The following is a 25,781-nucleotide window of genomic DNA, read 5'->3' on the forward strand; positions in this document are numbered from 1 at the left end:
CGGAAATAAAAAAAAAAAGAGTTCCACTGTTCGATTCACCGAATTGTATCGGTAAGCAAATATAGGTTTCATTTACCACGAAGTTTACTCGTCTTGACACTGACAACAGCAGTCTGTTTACTTAACAGGACGCAATGTAATTTGATCGACATTTTTTCGTTCCTTTATAAGGATTCTTTCAATTTCAACTCCCAACCTAGGTACTCTGGCCCAATTTTGCCAGGAAAAAAAATCGATTAGTTGTCGAAGACGAGGCACTGAACCAGATATGTGGAACAGTCGTTCGGATGCAACAAAACTTAATATGTGCTGTGTCGGATTTCAACGTGTGGATTTAACAGAGAACAATATTGAAGACCAAAACGTATAGAAGATCAATATTTTGTGCGATTTAATTGTGTAACGTTTTCTTTTTCTTAAAAGATAAGGCATGGTCATATCCGTGACTTTCAAATGTGAAATTCGAATTTTTAACTGTTATCGCAGATGACGGGCATCGGTCAGATTTAAAGTACACTCTCGGTAGACATGAAAAGAAGAGACAACATGAAACAGGACTTTCCTTTTTTAAAATTAAACTACAAAATTATCGCATGGCCTATTTTGTCCTCTGAAAGTCATACAATGTACTTCCCACGGATCGAGTCACACGCAGACAAAATAAAGTCATGTTCCAACGTAATACATAGGCCTACCATCAGAATTAACCGTTAAAATAAGAGACAAAAACAAATACCCATTTGTATTAACCACGGCGAGATAAACAAAACAAAAATACGTGTATAGAATATGAGAGAAGCCACAACCTTCATCAAGCAATATTTTTTGCCAGCGTGGACGAGGCCACAGATCGACCGACTAGTATTTTTGTAACCTCGCAGTGCAAGAAGCCACGGCCGGCTGTGCGCGCGTCAGATCGAAATTTCAAGGTTCAGAAAACGGGATGAACGAAGGAAAAAATGCAATGAAAAGGTTTGTGACGATGGGACGATGTTGAATGTGTGTGTGCGTCTGTTGGCTTTCATTTCTTTCCTTCTCTTTTCTCGTTGGGCAGGCCGTCGATGGGACGGAGTGTAAAATTCGGAAACATCTGTGCCTCAATTAAGGCTGGTCACATTTCCCGAAGTCACGTTGTACAAATCTTGCTCTATGCCTCAAATGTGGTGATTTAATTATTTTGATATCGAATTCTCTTGGTCTACGCGTTACTCTTGCTCAACGGCGCTTACTATGTAACACGTGTAGGCCTATGATGAATATTATTTTTAAAAAATAACACATCCGATGAATTTTCTATAAGAACTGGAGGGACGAATGGGACAAATTCTGGTAGGAAGCAAACTCTCCACTAGCTAGGATCGTGTTTACATCGCAAATATTTCACCACGGCTTCATATAATGGGCCGGTTGTTTTAGTTAAGGCCACGTGTCTGAGGCACGAGCCGCGGGCTTTAGCGAGTACCGTTCCCAAGGTCTTTTCCCTCCCACAGGAGCATTCTCCTGTATCGCGGTCGAGGCCACAAGACACACAAGAGTTTTGACCAATTTCGATGATTTTTTTTTCTCTCTCCTTTCTCCTCGTCAGATATCAAAGCGAAGGTGGTGATAATTAATCCCACCTGTCGGCAATGAACTTGCTGGTCTCGGGGGTCATTGCTAGGTCGGGTCATCGTGTCGTTGTGAGCCGGTCAATGGCATCTAGAAAGGGGGTACCAAGAACCGCTGGCTGTACAACAGGAAAAGGCTGTACTGTCACAATGAGACGATGGACCGTGACTGTGTTTACGGTAATAAACCCTCCAAATACATGTAGCTACTTTAGAGGTCACAAAACCTTTATACACAGATCCGTAATAACATTGCAATAATGGGTCTATTACAGGTCAAAAGGTTGAACTTTTAAATGCTATACCATACGCTTCATGTTTACACCGTTGAGTTATTGGCAGGTTATGTGCGCTATACCTAATTAATGAACTAAGGTCTGCACATTGTAAATAGGGCTGGGAACAAAAGGCCATTTTTTAACGAAAGAACGTGAAAATGAACGAAGACAGTAGACGATCTTTTCTGCCAATTTAATTTTTGGGCAATATGCCAACAAAAGAAATATGTTTCGAAAAAAGCCAGTTCGCAATGTGATCCTTTCGGAAAGCATCGCGGCAAATTTATGGGAAGATACAAGTCCGTTCTGTTGTTTAACATACTCATCGCTGATGTCACGTCTTTGGCATTGGAGGTAACTCGCCGAGAATGACATTACGGAAAGACTCATTGCCTTTTCAGTTTTGCAAAGTGACTTCCGGCCCAAACTTTGATGCGCCACATGAGCTGAATCTGAACCCGCCCAAGCGCAAGCGTGAGAAGCAAAGCGTCTCGCACTGTGCCTACCCTTAAAAACAATTCGGCCGTTCCTTCTTGGTCATTCGATTATTCCGAATATGCCTGAAGTGTCAAGTGTCGGTCAACTCATCTCGGTAACACGATTTGCTGGTACACGGTGAAAAGTGAGACTGTGTGAACCAACTATTTGTCTCGTGGGTGTATTTGCTTTTTGAACAATTTTTTTTTTTACAGTGGACAGGAAACACTTTTGTCTTGACTGTTACGATGAAAAAATATGCTTTATAAAGGCTCTATGAAAAAGACATCAGTCCAGCAATAAGTCTGAAAAAAATACAATGCAAGTATATTTTTGTAAGTCAATCTCTAACAAATAAAAATTCTCAAATAGCATTATATTTCTGACCTATGCACCTTGCACTGAACACTGAACTCGAGATATGCGTCCTTCGGGAGTAATTAACAAAAGTTAATTGTTTCAGCGTCTAGATCAAAGAACCTGCATTGTTCCCTCGTTGAACAACCAGTTGTTTTAATATCATTATGCTGGATGTTAGGTGTACAGGTAATTAAAAATTGGCACTTGAATTGGTGACACTTCCGTCATTGACGCGAGTGGTGTGTAAAACTGCACGTACCGCTCGGTGAGCCGTCCGCGGTATTAAAATAGATCGGCTATGGCTGACCGCAACACGGTGTGGATTTCGGCATCTCGGTTTAGCTGGCCACAGGTGGTGAACTGGATATAATACACAAGGCGTGGGTTCAACCAACAGACAAGTTTAGGGGAGGACCGGCCCCCAAAATAGCAGTTAACCTGCCGCGGTCTCGGCATCGAAATGTTAAAAATCAGGGTTTATCTCTAATAAGAGATGCGATGCTTGCAATGGTCAGCCACAGAGGCCGAAGTTTCCTGAAAACGCTACAATTTATCGGCTACTCAGCTTATCAATTCAAAATACGCCGGCAGAGGAGGAAAATGCATTAATGCGACCTTATGGTGACCCCGTGCTGGAAAAAAAAGAGGACTCTGTCGGGCAGTAAGCTGTGTTAAACTTGGCTTGAATCATAGGGGATAATGGAAAAATGGGAAAATTTGACCTACCTGGGCAAGTTATGACTTTGTCCCTGACCGCTGATGGAGGTCAAGTATATGAGAGAGCAGGGATGCTTCGCTGTTTTAATGAGGGCAAGTCATCCATCGGGCTTGCAGTCAAGGTCGCGCGGGTAGTCAAGTGGTCAGGACGACTCCATTAACCACGTGCCCTGCGTGCACTGAGGGAAGGAGGCTTCGCACGAGGGAGACTGACCCATCCGAGGCTGCAAATTTGGTGGGTAATTCACCTCACCTGAAAATCAACAGGACAGAGTGAGAGTGTTTCGGTTGTCTGCGGCTGATAAAGGAGCAAAATATGAAACTCATCACAACCACAAATAAGGGACTGAAATTTGTGGACATACAAAGTTTGACCTTTCATGGTAAATCAATCACAGATCCAGGAATGAATTGGGTGGTTGTTTTAGAAGCTCCTGGGTTGACTGAGCCCAGTTTGGAAAAACGGGTAACGTGGACTTGAAATAAAATCCACAGTAAGTGAAAATGACATCCATGGGAAAGGTGTTTTTTTCACTTGGAAACTGTCATCAATATACCTAAAAGAAAATGCCAGGTTTGGATCGTTGCAAAACGCAAACTGTGCGCCATTAATAATGCACGTAGATATTTCTTTCCCTGACAAACTCGTAAAACGATTCTCCATAATGGCTGAAGTAACCGATGCAGTCGGAGTCGACCCGTGACGTCCCCTTGACTTTTCACAAGGTCAAGAATAGGCAACGGCGCCAGTCGAGTGCATGAGGCTCCTTCCGAAATCCACAGCGATAGAATATCAAGCTCAGTTTGGCGTTAATTGGGCGTGTTTTTGCTCTCCAAAATAACTGCATACTGGTTTTTTTTTAATCAAGGTCTTGCATTCTAATCTGAGTACATCCAAAAGCGACATTTGCATGATAAATGACGCAGATCGTATAATATTTTATAATAATTGATAACAAAACTCATTTTATACATACATGTTAACATGTCATGTGGTATACCAATGAAGAGATCATCTATCATATCTAATCAAATATTAAATATGTTTATGGTTGCTGCCAAATACAAAAAGTCCAATCGTGTTGACGTGTCGAACGGCTTTTCGTTCGAAACCTGAAGATTGGAAACCTACTTCGATTTATTTCCAGACTGAAATTTTAAAATGTGTTTTTACGTTCTTGTCGCACGGTAAACAGATTAAGTCCAATTTTATCAGTGAAAGGGTCGAAGTGAAGGACGGCATTCTCTGGAATTTTAGCAGAACTCAATTTTACCAGAACCCAAGAGAAGTGCTTGAAGTGAGGTTCGTATGAGGCCGTGATTTCTGCGAAAAGTCAGCCCATCAATTATTATTACGGGGAACAGAAGATAACGAATCGAAAATTCGATCCGTCACAGCCATCAATTGGAGTAAATGCGCGCGCGGAAATGGGCTGGAAATGAGAGTCTAGACCGGGCTACAACGGGAGACTATGTTTTTTATCGATCATCCACGGATTACAGATTATGCCGTTTTGCTGCTAAGCATGGATAGCATTAGATGATGTATATCCGTGAAAATTAAGGTCTAGACACGCAACAAAGGAGCCGATCTGTCTTCCATACAGAGCACACATGCCACTCCCTTGCTCTATGGTGGAACACAAGCATTTCTCGCCGAGAAAGTTTCCTGTCTCGATTCCAAGTGACTTCATAAAGAGTGGCGGGCAGAGCGGGACCAGCCGGCGGGGCGCCCGCTCGCTTAGGCCCTCAGCGCCACCACGCCCACGATCTGGCCTTGATCATGATATTCTGAGTCCAGATTCTGATGGCAGGCAAGTAAGGTCGCATATAATTACATTATTCCTAATTGTTTTTATTTGCGTGCACTTTGCATCATCCTGCTTAAGCCTGGAGGCCAATTAAGGGCACGTCATACCACGTCAACAAGTTCGATTGGGGGAAGTAATTAACCGTTGCTTTGCGCAGATGCGGCTGAAATACTCAGTTGAACAAAATATGTTCGCTATAAAGGCTAGACGTCCTTCAAACTGAAAACCATGTTCATTATATGTTCCATAATTAATGTTCATACTTACACAACTACATATTCAACCCTCTTTCCGACAGGTCTACTATGAATCTCAAATCATTTTGAATGTTATTTGCTGGAAAGGAAAAAGCAGAACTACCAACCGACTAACCCCTTTCTCAATCGTTGCTCCCAGTGTCAATAATCATTGTTTTCCTCAATAGCACCAATTAACACTTGTGACCGAGCTCAGCTAACTTGTAAAATCGGCCCTGAACATGCCATAAAAATTTCAAAGACCAGCCCCATTGTGGACGCGACTGTGACATTTCCTATTCATGAGGATATTGCAATGAGAGCATGAGCATGGGTTATTTTTACGCGCATTTAGATCACTGTAGAGGGGTATCTCTGGAAATGCCTTTACACTTTTTGTCAAAGAGTAACATTGAAGAACTTTATACTTAATTGGATAAAGCGTGTTTGTTGAACATCGAGGCGTCTTTTATGCTCCTTGAGTGGTAAAAAAAATTAATTAAGTTCATATCACGGATTGATGCACTAACTTGACTCCAAACTATAAGGTATGTGATATTTCGGAAATATGTATCAATTATAATGCGCAAAATTGGTGAATATTTCATAGTTGACAGTCTAGAATTTGAGACTGCAAGGATGAGTGTTGCTCTGAGGTATCAACGTGTAGTGTGACGGCGCCGCAAAGAGCAGACGGCGCAACTAACTACGGAGGAGGGGCGCGGTCACGCTTCGCTTCCCAGCGTGTAGAGAGAGGGACACACAGCGAGAGCCGGGGTGCGACCTTGACGGGCTGGAGTCGCCATCCGGTGCCTGAAGTCCGGGGCTCCTGCCGGTTGGCCGACCGTCCTTGGGCAGTCCATCGCCTCTGTTACACCGTGCACCGAATTAGCTTTCGGGCTAAGTTTCGTCACAGATTGCTGTTTTTGGAACTGTGAATCCACTTGGTGCTTTTGCAGTCTTCCGTGACGACACGCGCTCCAACTGTAACTGAAATTCATGACGGGGATTTTCGCTTGTGAAAATTACCAGCATTTACAACAACACGCAAAGCATAAACCAGACATTTTTCATTTCAAATTTGTAACTCCTGACATTGAGGAAACAGATGTTTTTCTCATATAGCATGCACTTAAAAATTCATTTAACGCTCTGGATTCATTCGCCACGAGACGTTCAAACGTCCTTTAGAAATTGTCCATGTTTTGATAGAAACAGAAAGAACGACAGCTATAAAAGGAACAAAGGCAATAACTCATCGACATGAAGCCAAGGACGAGGTCGTAAATAACGGCAACTAGCACACGCCTCCAAAACGAACAACTTCCCCTTGCTATCCCCCTGCCTTGAGTCCGAGGTCGGGCCAGCAGCACCTGGTCGCCTGACTCGCGGCGCAGTAATTCCCCTCGGCGTCGGCGAGGGCGTAGCCCCCGCGCAGGACCCAGCCCTCGGAAACACCCCCAAACTATCCGCACAGGTGACGGAGAATATGGAATTCGTAAAGAAGTCAAATTAAGCCAGGGTGGCGACAAGGTCTTGAGTCTCAAAGTCAAGATGGTAATTAAATCAGGAAGTGAGGATCAGCCGATGCATTAGTCGATGATGGTTAAAACAATAGACGTAGCGTGAAGGCACCTTTATGACGTGACCCCTCAAACAAATCGAAACAGGTGGCTTTTCAAAACAAGATTTATTTTGACAACGGATGTCCTTCAGGGGACACCTTAAACCTTCCAAGAAATTTGTAAAAAGTTCAACAATGTTCTTCTTACTGAAAACTGTTACGAAATTACTTAAGCTTAATTCGGGAAATCTTGACCAATTTTGGGTAGGAAATGCTCAAAGGAAAAAGCACAGTCTTTTCAGACAATAGTGAAGCAATAACTGCCTTTGTTGGTAGTGCAACGGCCCGGATGATGTAACTTTAGATTGTAAAAACAACTGCAATCAAAATGTCATTTTTAAAATGGAGACAACTGATTAGAAATTCATCACATATCAATAATAGCTATTTACATAAAAATCAAGGATGCTTTCCAGTGAAAAGTCTCGAAAATCTATAAAATGGCCCCATAGAGGACAGATAGCCCCAAAGACGGACAGCCCTCCGGGGCCTTTCTCGGGGGATACTGGCGAGAAAAAAAAGAGAGACAATTACTCCAAAAACTCCTACCGAAGTACATTTAACAAGAGATATGTGGCTACAACTTGCGAACTTACATACTGGTCATAAGTCATTCATTATCATCTCCTGTGACAGATTTTTCCCCCTGTTTCATTTTCAATTCGTTCATAGAGACGTCCTTGGGGCCGTGGCCTCGCCGGGGCCGTCTGACGGGGGACGGCCAGAAACACGATCGGTGGTTATACGCCGCACGGTTTGGCTCAAGAGCCCGGAGCGAGGTTGGGCTGGGCCGATCCTACAGGATGGAGGACACCAAGATGTCATTTTTTTTTCAGATCGATGAATTATTCAGGAAGGTCGCGTCCTCGATTACTCTGCATATTACTCTGACTGAAGATGGAACAGATTATGCAGAACTGAAACTGCTCGTCCTTGTCTCAGTGTTGATGGTAATTCGAAACGTACATTTCTCGAAATGACTATTTATTCTGATCACCAGAAGGCAAACATAGAATAGTCCCCTGATGGCCCACAGTTTATTTTACTTGAACGAGTGTTAAAAAAAATCAGCAACATTTAAGGCTCCAGTGAGAACACGAGAAAAACCACAATAAATCCAGCCATTTCTGTTGGATTGACAATGACCTAGCCACTTTACAGATAACTGGAAGTTTCAACTTGGACCAAGAAGAACTAATCTACCATGAGCCCTTCACAACGACATGATTGAATAGATTATGTCAACACTCCCAAGACCCACATTTGTAGTACAAAGTGGTTCTTGCGAAGTTGTCCAACAGCGGATAAGCCGGTTTGTGACAACCTGTTAATAGCTGTTAAGCCCCATGTAGGAATCCGTCCCAATTAATGTCACTGAACATCTGTCTCCTTGAACGATTATTTACGACGACAGCCTAGAGAGAATGACAGATAGACTGGCGGTAAAATGAAATGGAAAGAGAGACACCCACTGCTCATAAACTTAACTTCTATTCTCGCCCTTCATTACAACTAATAAACCAGAAGACACCAGTAACTCTGCTCGACTCCCCTCTACATTATTGCTTCCTGTAACGTGCGAGGTCAAACTGTAAGGTCATATTCAAAACTTAATTTCCTTTCGCTGTTTCGTTTTTAATGTGAGATCGTTGTGCGGGGAAATTGAACCTTCCTTCCATTAACGCTTACAGCGTTCAAGGGCTGAATTGGACTGCACAGAGTATGAAGGCTTTGTCTTAATTCATGCCCACGACGCCATTAGCGGGTACCCGCTTTTTTAGAGCAAAGTATAGTACGGTGGCCCTGTAAGGACAACAAGTTTGTGGCTCGGTAAGGACAACGAACTTGCCAATTCCTTTCAAATTCACTGTGCATTTCTCCCCTAACATCGTGAATAAGTCTCACATCTCTATCAGTCGGCGCAAACTGCACTGTCGGTCAGCCACTAATCGATGTGGCCTAAGCGACAATTTCCCCTTTTTTCTTGAGACCACACGGAGGTCAGTTCAATTCCAAATATTGATGCCCACTTTCCGCTCAGAGGTTAGTAACCCGAGATTGACCGTGTCACGGGGCAAGTATTTTGGGGATGATGTTATCAATGAGTCATCCTCGTTCACACCAAGAAAGACAGATGACTATTCTCCATGCGTCATCGCCCTGGTGATAAGGTGGTCATAAAAGTCTGCCCCCACCTCTCCATGCACGAGAAACTCCAAGGTCAACAAAGTCAATTAATTTGGGGACTTTTGTTTGCCCTTCCCGACGTGTATTATAACATTGTATACTTAAAAAAAATCAACATTAATTAACATCTCTATGGCGCAAATCCACCCTTGGAAATAGTCAACGAAGTCGCTGACAGGATGCCAACAGCAACTTTCCGTCCACCAACCATTTGGACAGAATCTGTAATTGCGACAATATAGGAGGGCCTATACACGCACTATTGCTTTTCTACGAGCGTTGAATTTTTGATACAGCTCCAAGGAGCACGAACTTTTCGTGCGTAGGGAAATGGATGACTTGCCTCTAATCGAGGAATACGGAGATCGGCTGTTTTATTGGCTTAGTGCTAAGTGCTTTTGATAATGGCACGACAAGCTGATAGAAACGGAAATAAATCATTCCAGGCTATTAAAAGAAAAGCTATTTTAATAGGTAGACCATTTTAATCCATCTGATCATTCACAATTTCCCGCTGCCTTTTAGGCAAACTTGAAAAGACAAATGTTCATGGAAACAATGGAAACAAGCTTGGATTTATTTAGGCAGAATGTTGTTCTTGTTGAGAGAGATTTCCGTGCATTGATTCATTCTCCCCCTATAGTTCGATTTCGCCTTCCTCTTTTTTTTTCTTTTTCGATTGTAGTGGCTTGAGACATTACTACAGAGGGTGTGCATGGCTGCCATCTTGCAGGCCAGTGCTTCTGTTCCACAGGGTATACACAAATGAGGTTTCCCTGCGGAACAAAGGAATTGCCCTGCAAGATGGCTGCCACGCAAAGCCTCTATACGTGGGTTTTCTCTGTTCCTGTGGGCGTTCGATAAGACCAGACATGCAAATAAGGTTGACGCGCAACGAGAAGGGCCGTCTAGCGCGATCGTATGTCAAAATAATAGCCGAGGTCATCCGTGGCAGTAATGTACCGTGGACGCGACCAGCGTTTTACGGCATGATACAAAGAACAGTGTACCTCCAAGAATTTGCAACGCACTGGCCGATCATACTGCGCGAAATCTGTCGACCCAATGCGCGTTTGGAAAGGGTCGACAGCTTTCTCACATTGTGACTGGCCAACGCGGTGCAAACTCTAGGAGGTACACTATTGTAAATTGCCCGTATTAAACAAGTCACCATAAACTTCGAGAGACGGATATAAAGAACAGATGACAATGAATCGGCAGATGACAATGGACACGCATTGCTTTTACAACTAAAAATTCTACTTTGTGCATAGCTAATCGCCGTTGGGTCTCCCAGGAAGAACATACATCATTACTTTGGTATTATCTTGTAAAACTTCTATCCTAAAACACCAGGGAAAAACTTTGAACATGTCAAGCGCATAACCTTGCAACTGTCTTGACTCTAAACTAAAACGAATATTCATGTGTAGATATCATCTGTGTAATTACTATCTTATGTAATAACGAAAGCAACTCCCTTGATATCGACGACCACTGTGGAAGTATCTGGCAATTATTAGTTACATATACTTTAATAACCAACTATTATTACGATAATTTTTAAATGCTCGAAACGTTTATAGAACTGCAAAGAGTCGATAATGGACGGAGGGAAAGGGTTTTTTTTAAACAAACGGCCGCTTATATCTCTTGCATGCTAAAAAGAAGTATGCGAAATGAAGTTGTCTTTGGCCAGGGATTTGTTAGTTCTATTTAAAATAAATAGGCTTAAGTAAAATTGGCAAAATTTTGCCACGAGCAATACATCCACTGGAAACGCCACAGCCAATGAGAATGCCATTCTCATAAAATCACGTGACCCTGCTGGCTAAGACAATGAGGGTGTCGGCGCCGGAGGTCTGAAACTTTCAAATACTAACTATCGATAATTTGCACATATCATAAAGAAGAAAGAGCCAAAAACTCAATGTAAAGACTGTGAAGATAACCATCAAATTATCATGTCGGACAAGTGTTTACTTTTTAAAATCTTCAGGAAACAGTGTACTGAAAGTGGTGGTAATTGGGACATTTCTGGGGACGATCAGCAGTGGAGAGGCGAGTCATTTTGTCGGAGGTCGAAATCGGTTATCAATTACAACCGCTAGAAGATGCCATGGTGGCCGGTCCTCATTAGAAAGAAGAAACCTATAGGTGAAGACAACTTCATTAATAACGCTGACGGCATCACTCAGTTCGAGGGGGCACCATTATCGTTATTACGAAACAGTTACATGATGTCGTTCGCGCCTGGCATGTCCTTGCCGACCAAATTAAACGGTGATAATGGGAGCTCCCGGCCGGGAAATTTAATGAACGCACCAACAATATGGCCGACGCGTCCCCCGCTCCCCGGAGTAATTCTATTTTACATTAGGGAGAGAAGCCTTGAGGAACTAGACTGGTTTACTGTGCCTCGCATGCACGGGCCAATCTACGACTTCTTCGACCGAGAGAGCTTAAAGCGAGCATCTCAATCTGCTCGTATTTGATTTACGGAAAGGCAGACTTGACTCCCACAGAAATGGATCTGTTTCTAATTCCCTTCGAGCGTCATCAGACCACGCTTTCAAACATCGATTTCCAGTTCGATCTCCGCCCTGTCAAGCAATTGTTGAAAGTGTGTTGCCTGCGGCTCGTGGGTGTCTGGATGTGTGGTCTTCAAGGAATACGGGGTTTTACAGAAACACTCGATTACGTCACTGTCGTTAAAATCACTGGTTTGGCCTCAGAAAGTTTTAGAGAGGGCCTCCCAAACCGCCGGTCGGTCACATGAAACACTGCAGTTTCAATCGTTTTAGAACGGCTGGAAACCACAAGTGAGCCTGTAAAGTACACAGCAACAGTATGACGCAATGAAACTTGGAGACTTCTGCGCTTACATAATTGCCCTGTCACGAGTTACCGAACATGCTGTTAGTAAGCTATTATTGGTTACAGAGAGAGGAACAAGCGGGTATAAGGATGACAGTGCATTCTGAAAATAGTATGGTGCTACGAACGAAAGTAAAATATACCGGTAGCTTATAGGGCGCACTGAACCAATTCAAGTTCCATTGAAAATAGTGTAAAATCAACAAAGTTTGGAGCCCCATGGCAGGCAACTGAAGTTCCTGAGGCCTCTCAAACAAAAAGCAATGTGTTGTTTGGTCCCTCAGGTTTCATTTGATTTTACATTTTTAGTAGGTTAACCAATGAATTGTTTAGTTATCCGCCAAAAACAAACTCACCCCCCAAAAAGTGAATGTTCCCAAGTCTTCTCAGCAGCCATATTTCAAATGACATCCCTCACCTTTCTTGGGGTCTTCTGACAAATTTTCAATCACAATTTTGTCTACTTTGCCCCCAGATGGGTGCCCCTGAATCTACAGAGATGATCCTGGCCTATATACTGACACAATCCCACAATTTCTTGGCCCAAACGGACCCCCCTTTTCGAAAGAATCTGTAGGGGTCCTTCTTAAGCGCCTCGGCCCGGCGGAGAATTTTCCTTGATTTGGGACACTGTACCCTTATAGGCTACGTACAATACGATGGAAGGTACAGAAAGCTGCAATAGTTGTGAGAATATGTCTGAGCATAGTAAATACTGTATGACGAATGAATTGAAAACCCGGTAAAAATGTGTTGCTGAAATGTTTCAAAGACCTGTTTCAGCCATCCGAATCATTTTAATTATCTAACCATAAATTCTTTAGTCTAGACAGAATTATGTTAAAGTACGACTTGCAGAGAAGACAGGTTAATTGGCTGGTAATATTTGGTTTTCATGATTACAATCTAAACCGTTAAACGCATGCCGTTTATACGGGTACAGCCTTGAAAATACATTCGCTTTAACGCACGGAGCGGCCTAAGTAAAATGTTGGGATCGATTCAACGATAAACAAGGCGAATCGCTCGGCCTTGAGAGCGATCTATCGCTTCATTTGAATACATCACAGTTCCATCAGGTAGGACCCGGTAACTGTTTAGTTTCGTTGTGAGCGAATATTGCGCACAGGCAGTAAACATCCATTATGTACGGGCCATTGTCTCGGAAAGACCAATGTTTACTTGTGCTAAACATCATATGTATTAATTTTGTTGAAATTAATTTCTATTCAGTACATTTTTTTCGCGATTATGTGTACAGTGCGACAACTTGTGAGCTGGTACAGACCTTTTTATCACAGTGAGCTAGTTACATTTGGCAACTTGCCGCCTTTTTGTTAAGCTCCGAGCCGTCATTAAGGCGACGCTGCAAGTGAAGTACGCTACCGCTCCTGCCAAGATGTAAACATCTTCATTATTTTGACGTTAACAGAAGAGGATGACCATGGAATAAGTAAAAATAGCTCAATTTCAGTCGTCAATAAGCCTGATTGCTTCAATTTCAGTATCACGCGTGCGTGTACGAAACTTGATTTCCCAATTCCCGGCCTTATTAGATGGTTGACGGCGGTTAGTCTTTTTTTTTTAATGAATAAAGAAACTGAGTCATCCGTGCATTACATAAGAGCATATAAAGGGAGAAAACGGCTCACAATCATGCATGAATCGACCCGGAATTCTAGCCTTGAATAAAAACGCGCGGCAACTCCAAGGACGTGTTGGAACCGGTTTTTCTCTCTTCGCGGTCGACCTTGCTTGCATGGGCTAAACTTGTGCAAGTATGTTAGACAAATTGTTCCCCGTTTTAACCAACAAACGTAAATCCTAGAAAGACAGCATGTCTATACAGCATGTCTGTACGTTTATAGTCAGGCTCTTCGGGGGGGGGAGTGGCAAGAGTCCGGGGGGGGCGGTTACCTCCTTGGCTACAGCACTGGTCTGCAACCCGTATAGAAACGTTGCCATACTCCACCCACTAATTTCATCTCAAAAAGGGAGGGAAAAACACCGCACGGTGCGACTTGATCAAGTCAATAGACGAGGATGAAACAACAGCCAGGCTGGCCTTGTCACACAACAAATACAAGCAGACACACAGCGCATGCGGCGTTTTGGCAAGAAACCGAGACTATCTAGGCAAGGCCACGATAACTGATTCGCAAGGACACAATCTGTCGGCAGCGCGGTAGCTACACGCAAGGTCAAATGGAACATGGAGCCGTGACAGTAACAAGTTTTGTTATGGAAAAATGTGACGAGGAAAGACGCCATTGCATCCATTTTTTTTGTTCAAGCCAAATAAACCTGCTACTTATCATTTGTAAATTAAACAAGCCACGAAAAACGGGTTGCTTGTGGACAATTCGACAAAACGAGGTCGTCAACACTTTCCCAATGGATTACTTTATCTTGCCAGATAATCAAATGAAGAAGGAATCAATGGACTGGAATTAAAGCCGTGTCATCCGTGGCCACGAGCTTTTATTGTAACTGGATCGGGGAAAAACACAGGATCATAAATAGATTCTAAATTATCGATCGGGGATGGCGACGACAGTGCATGCAGTGGCACTGACATCCGGTGGGAGACGTGTCCATCACTTACACAGTGACGAAGCCCGGATGAACCCCCCCAAAAAAGGCCAGTCGCGCCATAAATGATTATAAATATGTGGACAAAACATTTTAAAATGTCAACCAATGAGGTGAAAATAATGAGTGGCGAAATGTGTCCGTGAAAATTTTGACGGGAAATTGAAATGCGTACGAGGGTCCATTGTTATTTTTAGACTGTGCCTTTACTGTAGTTACACACAGTCTGCGAAGCCAGTCGCGGAGTTTGCAGTGCTTACATCATTCAACCCAGTTATTACATTTTTTTCCTCCCTGTCACTGGCAACCAAGGCCACAATTAACGCATAAGCTCATGCTCGTGATGTGTCATGTGTACAAATACGCCAACGACAACGTGTACATGTTACATGTGCAGCCTTTATACTATATGCCTTCACGGACAGGGTCCGTGACGCCTTGCAACTCTGTGGCATTGGGAAATTCAAAGAGGAAAATCCACTCCCAGGCCAAGTAGGCTGGGCTAGTCTAGACCGCTGACGCAGTTTTTCAGTCACTGCTGAAACTAGACTCTTGTATCTGAGGGAAACCCTTCAAGCATGCACTGATATGCCAATAAACCAGCCCCCCAAAATGTCGGACATCTGGTGTACTGGAAATGTTTTTACAATGTACTACCCTAGCCCAGGTTGGACGCTGTCGCATTTACACTACGAATCGCAATGCAATGTACAGTAGACGACGTCCAAACTGGGGTAGTAGTACTGCCCCTGGTAATGGTACGGTACATACACCACTACCGCATGTACTGTGAAGTTCTACATTTTCCCTTCTAAACAGAAACGCATATCTTAAGACAGCAAACTCCCAGGTAGTGTGCAGATTGTGTCATAGGCACTCCAAGTGGCATCTTGGGAATGATGTCAGCAACCTGACAACACTATGATCACAAACTTACATGTGCCAGGATTGGAAGATCGTTTAAGGCAAAATTTACACTGAACTTACCGCCAGTACCCGGGGGTAATGAAACCAAGGTTGGTCATGCACTGTAATTGCGCATCAGGTCCACTACATATGCAGCAGAGAAGCGGAGAAATACAGAGAATTGCAGCTTTCCACCAACAACTTTCAATTTGTACCCTATCCAACGTGTCGGCCATTTTGTTTGAATTTATGCGCGGGCTAGCTGAACCCAAGTCCGTGGCTGAACCACATTCACTGACTGCTCCCTCTTCCATAAGGTGGAAAGAAAATTGGATCGTTTCGAATTCTGAGCAAGAAATGATAACGTAAATAAGTGATGTTGTTTAAAAGGCAAAGCAAAAACAAGCAAACTTCGTAAACACAACTTATTTGGAATTTTGAGAGAATTATACTCACAATAACAGGGGACAAGGGAGGTATGTGGTAATGTTTTCTAAGTCGCGCACGCGCACACTTAAAAAGGAGGTAGGGCGCGTCGCGTTTGGGAGGTCGTCAAAGGCAAGTGCAAACTTTCACCCAATCACAATTCAGCAAATAGAATATGTAAATTAGCCACAACGCAAAAAAGTCTGCATCGCTCGATGAATTGAGCCTTGATTGTTCTGCACGTTTGAGAGACGGTCTCTAGATGGTGAAACCTCTTTTTCCCCTAAAACGAGACCCACCGTTCGGCAACAAAAATGCCTTTTGTTCTCAACTTAAAAAATTTCCCATACTTCATGTAACAATTTGAATCCTCCGACCATGTAGCCACTAGTCCCACTCAAGTTGCGAACACGTTAAGTGAAACATAAAAATGCAACGTACAATTCTTTTGTTCATACAGTTCTGTTGTCTGACTTTATTTTTATTTACCAACAACACAATAAAGATTAACAAGGATAGGTAGACACAAAGAATTGTTGTTTGCACAAAAGGTGAACCAAGTCCATTGTAATTAAGTCATTATTAATTTTTCCCCCAAACAAGTGGCTCCTCTTTTTTGTTTGGCCATAACATCACAAAGCATTAAAAAAACCCACACAAAACAGCTTCTCTCTTGTTGAGACGTTTTCAATATATTATTTGAGATCGTGTAAGTCTTGTTGATCTAATACTACATATTTACAAAATCTTACAAACCTGGAAAATTGATGATTACCTTAAATCTTCGAGAACAGTGTGTTTCTTATTGAAAGGACCCTGGGAAATATCTGAGCACTAGTAAACTCAGACAAGACATGAAAATTAATCGACTGCATCGTTATTACGAAGCGTGTGTGTATGAAAACCTCGCCATCTTCGTGTAGACCTAGACCTAAGGCAGGTCCACACAATGCAGGTTGTGTGAACCTTCCGTGGACCCAGCCAGGTCCGCACAAGGTTTTCCTCTCCCTGAAAATCGGATTTGGGGACATTTAAGGGTCAGATTATCTTCAGCAAAAGGAAGAGGAATAGTCAAGGAAACCATCAACAACAACAAAGAAAACCAGCTTAAAAATAATGTTCACCGTTCAAGAAAAAAATGGGCATTTTCACCAAATTTTCTTCGCGACACTAGAAGACAGAAATGCGCACACTAGATACGCAACGCTAACATGGGTAGGAGGGTGTGTGTGTGTGGGGGGGCTTCTTTCGGTCAACCCTCAATACTTGTTTCGAGTTGGGTAAGTTGGTAATCAACACTCAAGATAATAAAAAGAGACAACCGAAGTGTTAGAAACACTCCAAACAGAGCAACCACTGTCAGTCTCTTGCAGCATGCAGATCAAAATTAGAATTTTCAAATTAGCCAAACCAGTTTCTTTTTCTGGACGGCCATTACATAAGGTGGACCTGTTTATTAAAATAAAAGATCTGACCGGATGACTAAAAGGGCACTTCCCGAAAGTGCCAGGAACTCTAGATAGGTGTATTTGTACAACAGTCCCGAAAAACAGAAGTAAATTGGATGACAAAGTGAAAGTTACAAATATATCCAGTCATTCATGAGGAAGGACGCAAACAACTTTTCTCTCTTGGACGTATTTACAGGCAAACACAAGACGTCTTTACAACGGGAGCGAAAACGTAAACGCATATCTTCGGTTTAAATATTTATACACTATAATATGTGTTCCCTTATTACAGCTACAAAATAATAAACAAACAGTATTTCAGTGAGGCTCGGCTTTTTAACAACAAAAATATCTTCTCTGACCTTATCTTTCTGATTAAGCGCTTATAACATCACCTTTTTTTCCAATCCCTTCTCTTTCCCTTCGCTTGGAAAAAATATTGTTCTCTGAAGCAAACAACGATATTTCAGTAGAAGACATGCACTTTTCGTAAAATTCGGCTGTCAAGGACAAAAATTCGGCGCAACTCAACCAACGAATTTTAAATCAGCCTTGGGAATCTACTCCACTATACTGTTACAAGAAACACAGAAAATAAGACAACACTCAGAAGAATTTTCGCTTCTTCTTTTTTTTAAACTAACACTTTTCCGATCATAAATTAACGTGACTAATTACAATAAATACTCCGGGTCTATAAATTACCCCAACACTTCCTCTCTCTTTTTTTTTTTTACATCGTCCCCTCGGGAACCGTTCACAACTTAATACTTTTTTTTTTGAAAACAACTTTCCAGCTGAATCGTTTCAAAGCATCGCACTCCTTTTTGAATTACTAATTCGAAAGAAACAAATTGACACGAGAGATTCTGAGCTTCTTTGTGACATTTGGTACGTGAATTTGCAACAATGATCTTTGAAACACGTTGAGGTCGATTTCTGTAAGTTCAGAACCCCAGTCTTTAATTTTCCGAGAGTGATTAAGTAATGCAAAAAGTGACCCACCAAAGAAATAGAAAAAAAAATAGTTGAAATCAATTTCAGTGATAAATCCTTTGTCAAATTAAACAGATCAGCTGTGAAGGGGACCGGAAAAATGACACACGTCGGACCTTAAATTTGTAGCGTGACCCATATTAGGTACAATTCGTTTTAATAATTACATGTATTGGCAATACCATCTAAATACTACCTGTACCATTTACCTTGATTTGTATGGGGTTGTCATGGTAACGCAGGGAGAATTCCTTTGTACATGGACAAGGCATAAGTGTTTCCAGTTCTTCCCAATTACAAAAAAATATCACTAGCAAGACGGAAACTGCATTTAAAATCAAGCACTATTCGGCTGACAACGAGCTGCAAAGACAGATTTGCAAAATCTGAAAACAATCAGAAAAATCTTGTTTTCTTTTCCCCTTTAAACTCTGAACGGCATCTCTAGAACTAGATCACTTCAGACTGAGTAACACACAACCAGGTATCGCCTAATTTCATCTCGAGACATTACTTATTAAGTGCCCTCAATGCATCACACATCTCACCAAGACAACACTGACTTTAAGCCATCAGAAAAAAAATAGTAATGGACCAAACCAACGCGCACACACGGCACACAAAACACGCTAAGCATCTTTTAAGAAACTCCAAATAGTTCAAACCTCTGTACAATATCGCTCGACTTGCTTACAGATTTAGGTGGGAGAGAGATACACATTACTGTACAGTTATATGGCAGCCTATCAACCGATGGCCCAACTGAATAAATAAAACTCCATCTGACATCACCAGTATGCATAGATTTGAGACGACAAATTTCCACCAAAAAAAAAGAGAGAGAGAGGTCCCCCATCTATTACTTTCCATTAAATAAAAAGGAACTGCAATTTTGAAGTGAGATATCTGAAACAGCAGCTGCTCTTTTGGACTTTTTGGTTTTCTTAAAGATGAACTGTAACATCTGAATCCTTCCACAATTTCTTGTCATTATCTGAGATTCTGAGGAAAATCTTTCAAAATCCCAAATCTCCCACCTCCAAGTCGGTAATTCTAACACATCCTGTCATACTGGCATTATTTTTTTGTTGAATTTTCAAAGCCAAGAGGATGATTACAGTTCTGTGAACGACCAGTTTTTAGTTCTTGTTGTCATAAAATGGACTTATGCAGATATGCACACCAGAAGCCTGGAATTGAGGGGGGGCAATACATGTAGGTCCCCCACCAATGAGAAGCTTGACAAAAAAGGTGGGATTTTCGAGGGAAATTGCTTGCCAACTGAGAAACGTAGACATGCATGGTCTCCTTGCATTCACATGTATGATAGAGGAAGTCACATAGCACTGATGGTGGAATCAAATTCAACTTAGATTTGCAAAAACAAACAAACAAACAAACAAAATAAAAACGGTATTCCAACGGTGTTCCACAGGAGAAGCCAAAATATAAGTGATCATCTAATGTCACCGTTCATTAAGACTTATCAAGTTTCTGTGAAATTGAATAAAAAAATAGTTGATGTATGCAATGGGTGGTTTTGTGTTACGTTATTTATTACGACTGTGCGATACAATTTTTCTGCTCACTATTTAACACAGACTGGCCAACCAGTCACTCTATAACCCTTGGTAAATGCAAGAGAGTCAACCTGCTTTTACACATAAAATATGAATTCACTCTGTAGTCTGTACACATTTGTATCATCTGTTTGTTTCTTTTTTTTTTCCTTTAAATCTATTATTCAAGTAACAAATGTTGGTCATTAAACTCGGTGGCTTCAGGTGGGTGTACTCCAATGAGTTTTGAACTTGGCACACCTTGGGTTTGTGAGGATTTTACCTTCCAGTTGCGACAATTTTTTTTCTCAATCTACCGAGCTATTGCCTTCAATTATTTATTTATTTTAAGAGGTCGCAGGAACCGCAGACCTTGCAACAGGAAGTGACAAAATCTACCGATCCACTCTTTACATTTATGCACCTCTCCCTTTTATACAAAACTACAAAGGGTGAGAGTCTACGGCTCTGTGGAGAAACATAAACCACAGCACCTGACTAGAGTTCAGGACTCGGGCACTCACAGCGAACCATGTGTAACAATGCACAAATAACAAGTCACTTTACAAACCTCGTCTGTGGCAAACACGGCATTATGTATACAGAAGTGCAACTGGGGGATTGGGAAAACAATAAATAAATGACCAAACCCAAGTTGGCCCTTGCCAATGCACACTGGAATACTTTGGATTTTGTGGCCGTCTGACCGAGGACGTGCAGAGGGGCCCCAGACCGAGGGGACACCGCATGGTTGTCCTCAGTGTGCCGTCATCATCTGCTCCAGCAGGTCCTCCATGGGCACGCCACCAATCAGCTCGCGGAAGAACAGCTGGCTGATGACGCGGGAGCGGATGTTGCGCAAGGGGGGAAGACTGAGCAGCACCCGGGCGAAGCGCAGGGGGTCCCGAGGCCGCGTGGCCGCCACGTACTCGCTCAGTCGCAGCTGGGCCTCGCTCTGAAGAGTCTCCACCATAGCTGGGTCTACCAAGCCTGGAATATCTACAGAAAATAAACATGACCAAAATAAAGAAGAGAAAAGGTCCATCAATGATCGTATATTTTTCCTTTCTTGAAAAGTACCTCAGTCAAATCATGCTACAAGCTGCTTCCAAGGAGAAAGAAGCAACATCCAAACAACAAAGCAAACAAAAAAAAACAAAAGGTCCAACATTTCAGAGTGCAGATTGAAGATCATATTTTGGTGGAAAATCTCTTCTTACAAAACCTTTAGAATTTTGAAACAAAGTTAATGTCAAGTTGAAAGAAGCTCAATTGATTCTTGCAGCTCTTGCATCCAGGAACATTATTTTTAGACTTTGTCAATCAAAATGTCCCGTGTTGTTCAGTGTGTTCCTGCATGTTTTCCCATTATGTGAAACCCTGGCTATGTCAGTGTGCTCATCTGTTGACTGACTGTCGCCGCTTAAAAAAGCATACAGAGCGGCACTCCATTATTGCTGGGGGGGGGGGAGGAGGGCCAATCATACTTGTTGTGCCTAATTAGGCGTGGTGCGTACTGTGACTAATTAATTTCGAGTGATTGGGGACAAGGAGAAGCCACATGCGGGTCCGCTCCATTGTTTGCTTTGCGAGGTTCCGTGTATACGCTCGACGGAGCAAGCTGCATGGCTCCGTTTGCACGTGAAGGCCAATCAAGAAATTTCAGGGGGCACAGATTTGCCGATGTGGTTTTTATCCTCAGCCGTTTATCATAACATTGGAAACATCCGTAATTTTCTGATCCACACTGACTACAAATATCAATTCAAACTCCCCCGACATGTTGGTTCCAGATCTTCCTGAATTCTACAATAAAAATCATGTGCAGGCACTTAACAGTAAACGAGTTTATCTTTCATTTTTTTCAGTAACAGTAGCCAGGCTCGACCTTCCTAAATTCTCCAAACTGTCCCAAATCCTCAAGAAAGAATTTTAAGGGGGGGAGGAAACCAAACTGGATGACAATCATCTTCTGAACTCATGTGACCACACCAGATGAAAAAAAGGGTGCGTACATTATATATTTGTTTTTTCCCCCAAAAATCAAAATAAGGAATAATCCATGATCTTTTTTTTTACCCAGAAGGTAGATGTTCTAATCCTTTCTCTAAAAAAATACATAGGAAAGTCAGATTCAATTTTGTTTTATTTCTCTTCAGACTGAAGCAGAACGTTAAACGGATGAGGCAATTATTGAACTCATTGCTGGTGACTCAAAATTACTGTCTTGTTGGCTACGGCTAAAACAAACATATGCTATTTAAATTGAAATCTTTTTTTTTTCAACAGTATTATCCCCTCAAGGGTCTCTGACCCTGAGCAGAAATCATCCTCTGATTAAGATTACTAAACCCCTACGGTTTTTCCCTCCCTTCAAATCAAGGCCCAACCTGTTCTAGCCAACTGAGACACAAACCCACACACGCCCAGCTTACTCATGCTTGAGTGAAAAAGCACAAACATTCGTAGTATTGACAATATAGAACCAATACATACATGGAGGAACCAGAACAGAGGACAAGCCAAAAAAAAAACTCCCCACAACACCCCCCCCCAAAAAAAACCCTGGATGCAACAACCGGTAAATCAATGCCACAGCTGTGCATCCTGCAATGCGATTGGCTGCCCGATTGGCTGCGTGGGGCCAGCCTCAGATCAGCAAACCAATCGCACCACAAGCACGAGCACAGGAGACCTTGCTCTGATCAGAACAGTAACATTACCCAAACGATTTTGGGTGGGTGTGGGGGGGGGAGAACAGACAGGGAATGAAAACAACACATGGCCCAACTCTCTCTTTCAAGGACGCTCCAGACATTCAAGGACAACCGAGCCTGCCAAGGTCATTACTATTAGTTGCAGGCCCAGGTTTACAACAAGGACAGATGTTGATTACAGCCCAGGGAGAAGAGATGAAAAAAAAAAAAGAAACAAAATAAGAGCTGTCTGATTTCCAGGCAAGGCCAACTCACTTGTGCTTGTCATTACCAGCGAGGCCATCCACTGTTTTCAGCGCCAGTGAAATCAACCCTGAAAACCTGCCATTTATTCTGGGTTCTGTCTTTGTAATCAAGAAGCAAGCTTGGACAAAAAACGGTTCTTAAACATTTTCTAACGTTAATATTCATTTTTGTTACCAAAGTAAACATTTGGTCCCGAACAAAAAAATCTCCGCACCGAACAACGTAAACATGCAACAGAAACCAACTCAATCAAATGAACTCCCTCCAACTTAAGTTTTATTTCATTAAATATCTTTAATGCATTTCATTTTTTTTCTGTAAATATTCACATGCATCCCAACGATTTTCTTATAAATCTTATGTTATGTATGGAAACCGCAGTGGGCATATAAAAAGTAAGTGTTTGTCCATGAGGCAACTCCAACGAAAAAGATACATGCAAAATGCCGGGTCCAAGTCCAGTGCAACAAGAGAAAGCGAAGGGAAGGTGACTGGCAAGTTCGGTGTTCATCAACTGAACTGCTTCAAACTGAATTTGAGACATAATAATGAGTAGATTCCATCCACGGAACAGAAATTCTCTACAAATGATCTTTTCAGAGATCGTTAAAAAGGTGCTCCGCATCAAATGGAAACATTTTTCTGGGTAACAGCCACGTTTGAATTGGATGCCTCGTACGATTACAGATGATTGCTCTCTTGTGTTAAAAGCCGTTAGAAGATACAAACGAGAATGATGTTGACATAATACTACAGATAGGAACATTCATGTGGAACAGAATAGACGGGTGTCGGTGAAACAGTCACTAAAAATATCTCCGTCTTATGAAAATCGGCAATGCAAGCCTGAACACAAGCCGCAGAATCTCTCGAGTGCCATAAAAGCCCAGATTCTGTGCACGTAGGCCAGGATGGAGTCCCACTGAAATGGTGTGCCCGCACTGAATGGACCCACTCAACCAAAGTGCTGGTATTTTCAGATGGGGCTGCCATTTGGACAGAGCGGCATTTATTGACATGTACCAGCTCCTGATTCTGCTGTGGTTGACAGCACTGTAAAATTACAAAAGGCGAACGTGTCTAGAGACATACATTGTAGACAGTGGCACAGACAGGTGCATTGTAAATAAGGTCTTTGTAACAATTTGCACAAAAACTTGACAAGTTCTCTTTACCTTTTTCAAAATGACAAAACGGTGCAAGCTGTGAGGTCCAATGTGCCTGTGTAACAAACGTAGTATTCTCTAACGGAACGCTTGCCGGGGAGAACATTCTCCACAAGGTTTTCAACTGAGAAATATTAACTTTGGAGAAAATGCCAGGCATTATCACTGTGAGCACGGACATGATTTGCGTCAGGAGCTGAACCACGCCAAACAAAAACTTCAACCAAAAACACCACACAACAAACGGCGCCCGTCCCTGGCACCCAAATCAAGACCAACAAACTAATCATCTTTTTACCATATATACACGTATACACATTCTCCTTCCATAAATTTGAATGAAAATACTCCATCGAACACATTCATCTTAAAAATGTCACTGAAGTGGTGGGGCTGTTGCTGCTTTAATTTGATCAATAAACCAATAAATAACGATAAATAAATTACATGTACATACTCTTCTTAAGAATGTTGGTGAGAGTCACTTATAAACTGTCTCTGTACGTGACCCAGCTACTACGATTGCACGGCTTGTTTCTTCGACTCCTCAAGAAGGATCTTCAGTTTGCTTTCCCGGGGGCTGGGCAGGCCGTTCAGACAGTGGGGGCTGGCACAGGCATACGGCGTGCCGTTGTAGTAACTGTCTGTGAGCAGGCGGTACAGGATGGAGCTCTTGGAGTCTATTTGGGGACAGTGACAGCTGGGGTTGGCGCGGTGGACGGCGGACCACTGCGTGGTAGTGGCCGCGGCTGCCGCAGCCCGAGCCACCATCTTTGCCTTGCTCTTGGAGGGCTGGACCAAGTTGAGGGGCTGACTGGACTCAGCGTAGGCCTCGGACATGATGTACATCTCAGGAGGGGGATTCAGTGGTACGCTTCTTCCTGAGGAAACACAACGAAAATGGACAACCAATTCTGCTCAAGTGCATGTACGAGCTGCTGGTGATCCAGTCACACGCTCTCTTCCTCTGTGAACAGAATGGCAACTGTTAGGCTCTTTCAGCTGCAGAGTTAGCCGACAGACTGGCTGGAAGTTATCCTGGCGTGTTAATGGTTTGTGACAGAATTACTGAATGACGCACTGAAGATTGGCCAGCACACAGGATGCAGGGCACTGTTTCCAAAAGTACAAAGGCAGAACAAAGCTGGTTAAAAAACAAATCAGTCAGCAAAGGGTCGAACACACTCCCTGGTTAGATGCGGTTCTTCATCTCCCTTGGCACTGACAAGACGAGTGACAACACAGTAGAGAAACACTGGCACGACACTGCCCACGTGTACAGCAAGCCCAGCACAAAAGGTATCAGGGCTTGTAAGACAGCATTAGCAGAACAAGCCCGTCAGCGCAAAGTCCTGGCGAGTAGGACTGGTGGATCGGGTTATGGTGCAATACTTGGTAGTGAGCCAGGTAATAAGCCACGGAATGCATCACTGTTATCCAATGAGAGGCTCTGTAACCACGGACGGCTCGGTTCCTCCATATGCATGCCCGGCTGACCTTTTGTGTTTCAGGCCGAGGGGGATGGCCTTGATGAATTATTCATCAGTT

General features: G+C 42.7%; 1 protein-coding gene across 3 annotated transcripts in view; it reads right to left on the bottom strand.

Moving 5' to 3' along the window:
• Positions 1-16,541: 16,541 nt before the first annotated feature.
• LOC110978847 (nuclear receptor subfamily 0 group B member 1-like) overlaps positions 16,542-25,781 on the bottom strand; it is a 51,091-nt gene continuing 41,851 nt past the window's right edge. For all 3 annotated transcript variants that reach the window (XM_022234143.2, XM_022234141.2, XM_087146365.1), the window contains exon 3: positions 16,542-21,103. In XM_022234143.2, coding sequence (XP_022089835.1) covers positions 20,862-21,103 — 242 coding nt within the window. In that variant the 3' untranslated portion in view covers positions 16,542-20,861. The remainder of the gene's footprint in view (positions 21,104-25,781) is intronic.

The sequence above is a fragment of the Acanthaster planci genome, linkage group LG15, assembly GCF_054643075.1.
Source record: "Acanthaster planci isolate LZ-2023a linkage group LG15, COTS_SCS, whole genome shotgun sequence".
Classification (NCBI taxonomy): Eukaryota; Metazoa; Echinodermata; class Asteroidea; order Valvatida; family Acanthasteridae; genus Acanthaster; species Acanthaster planci.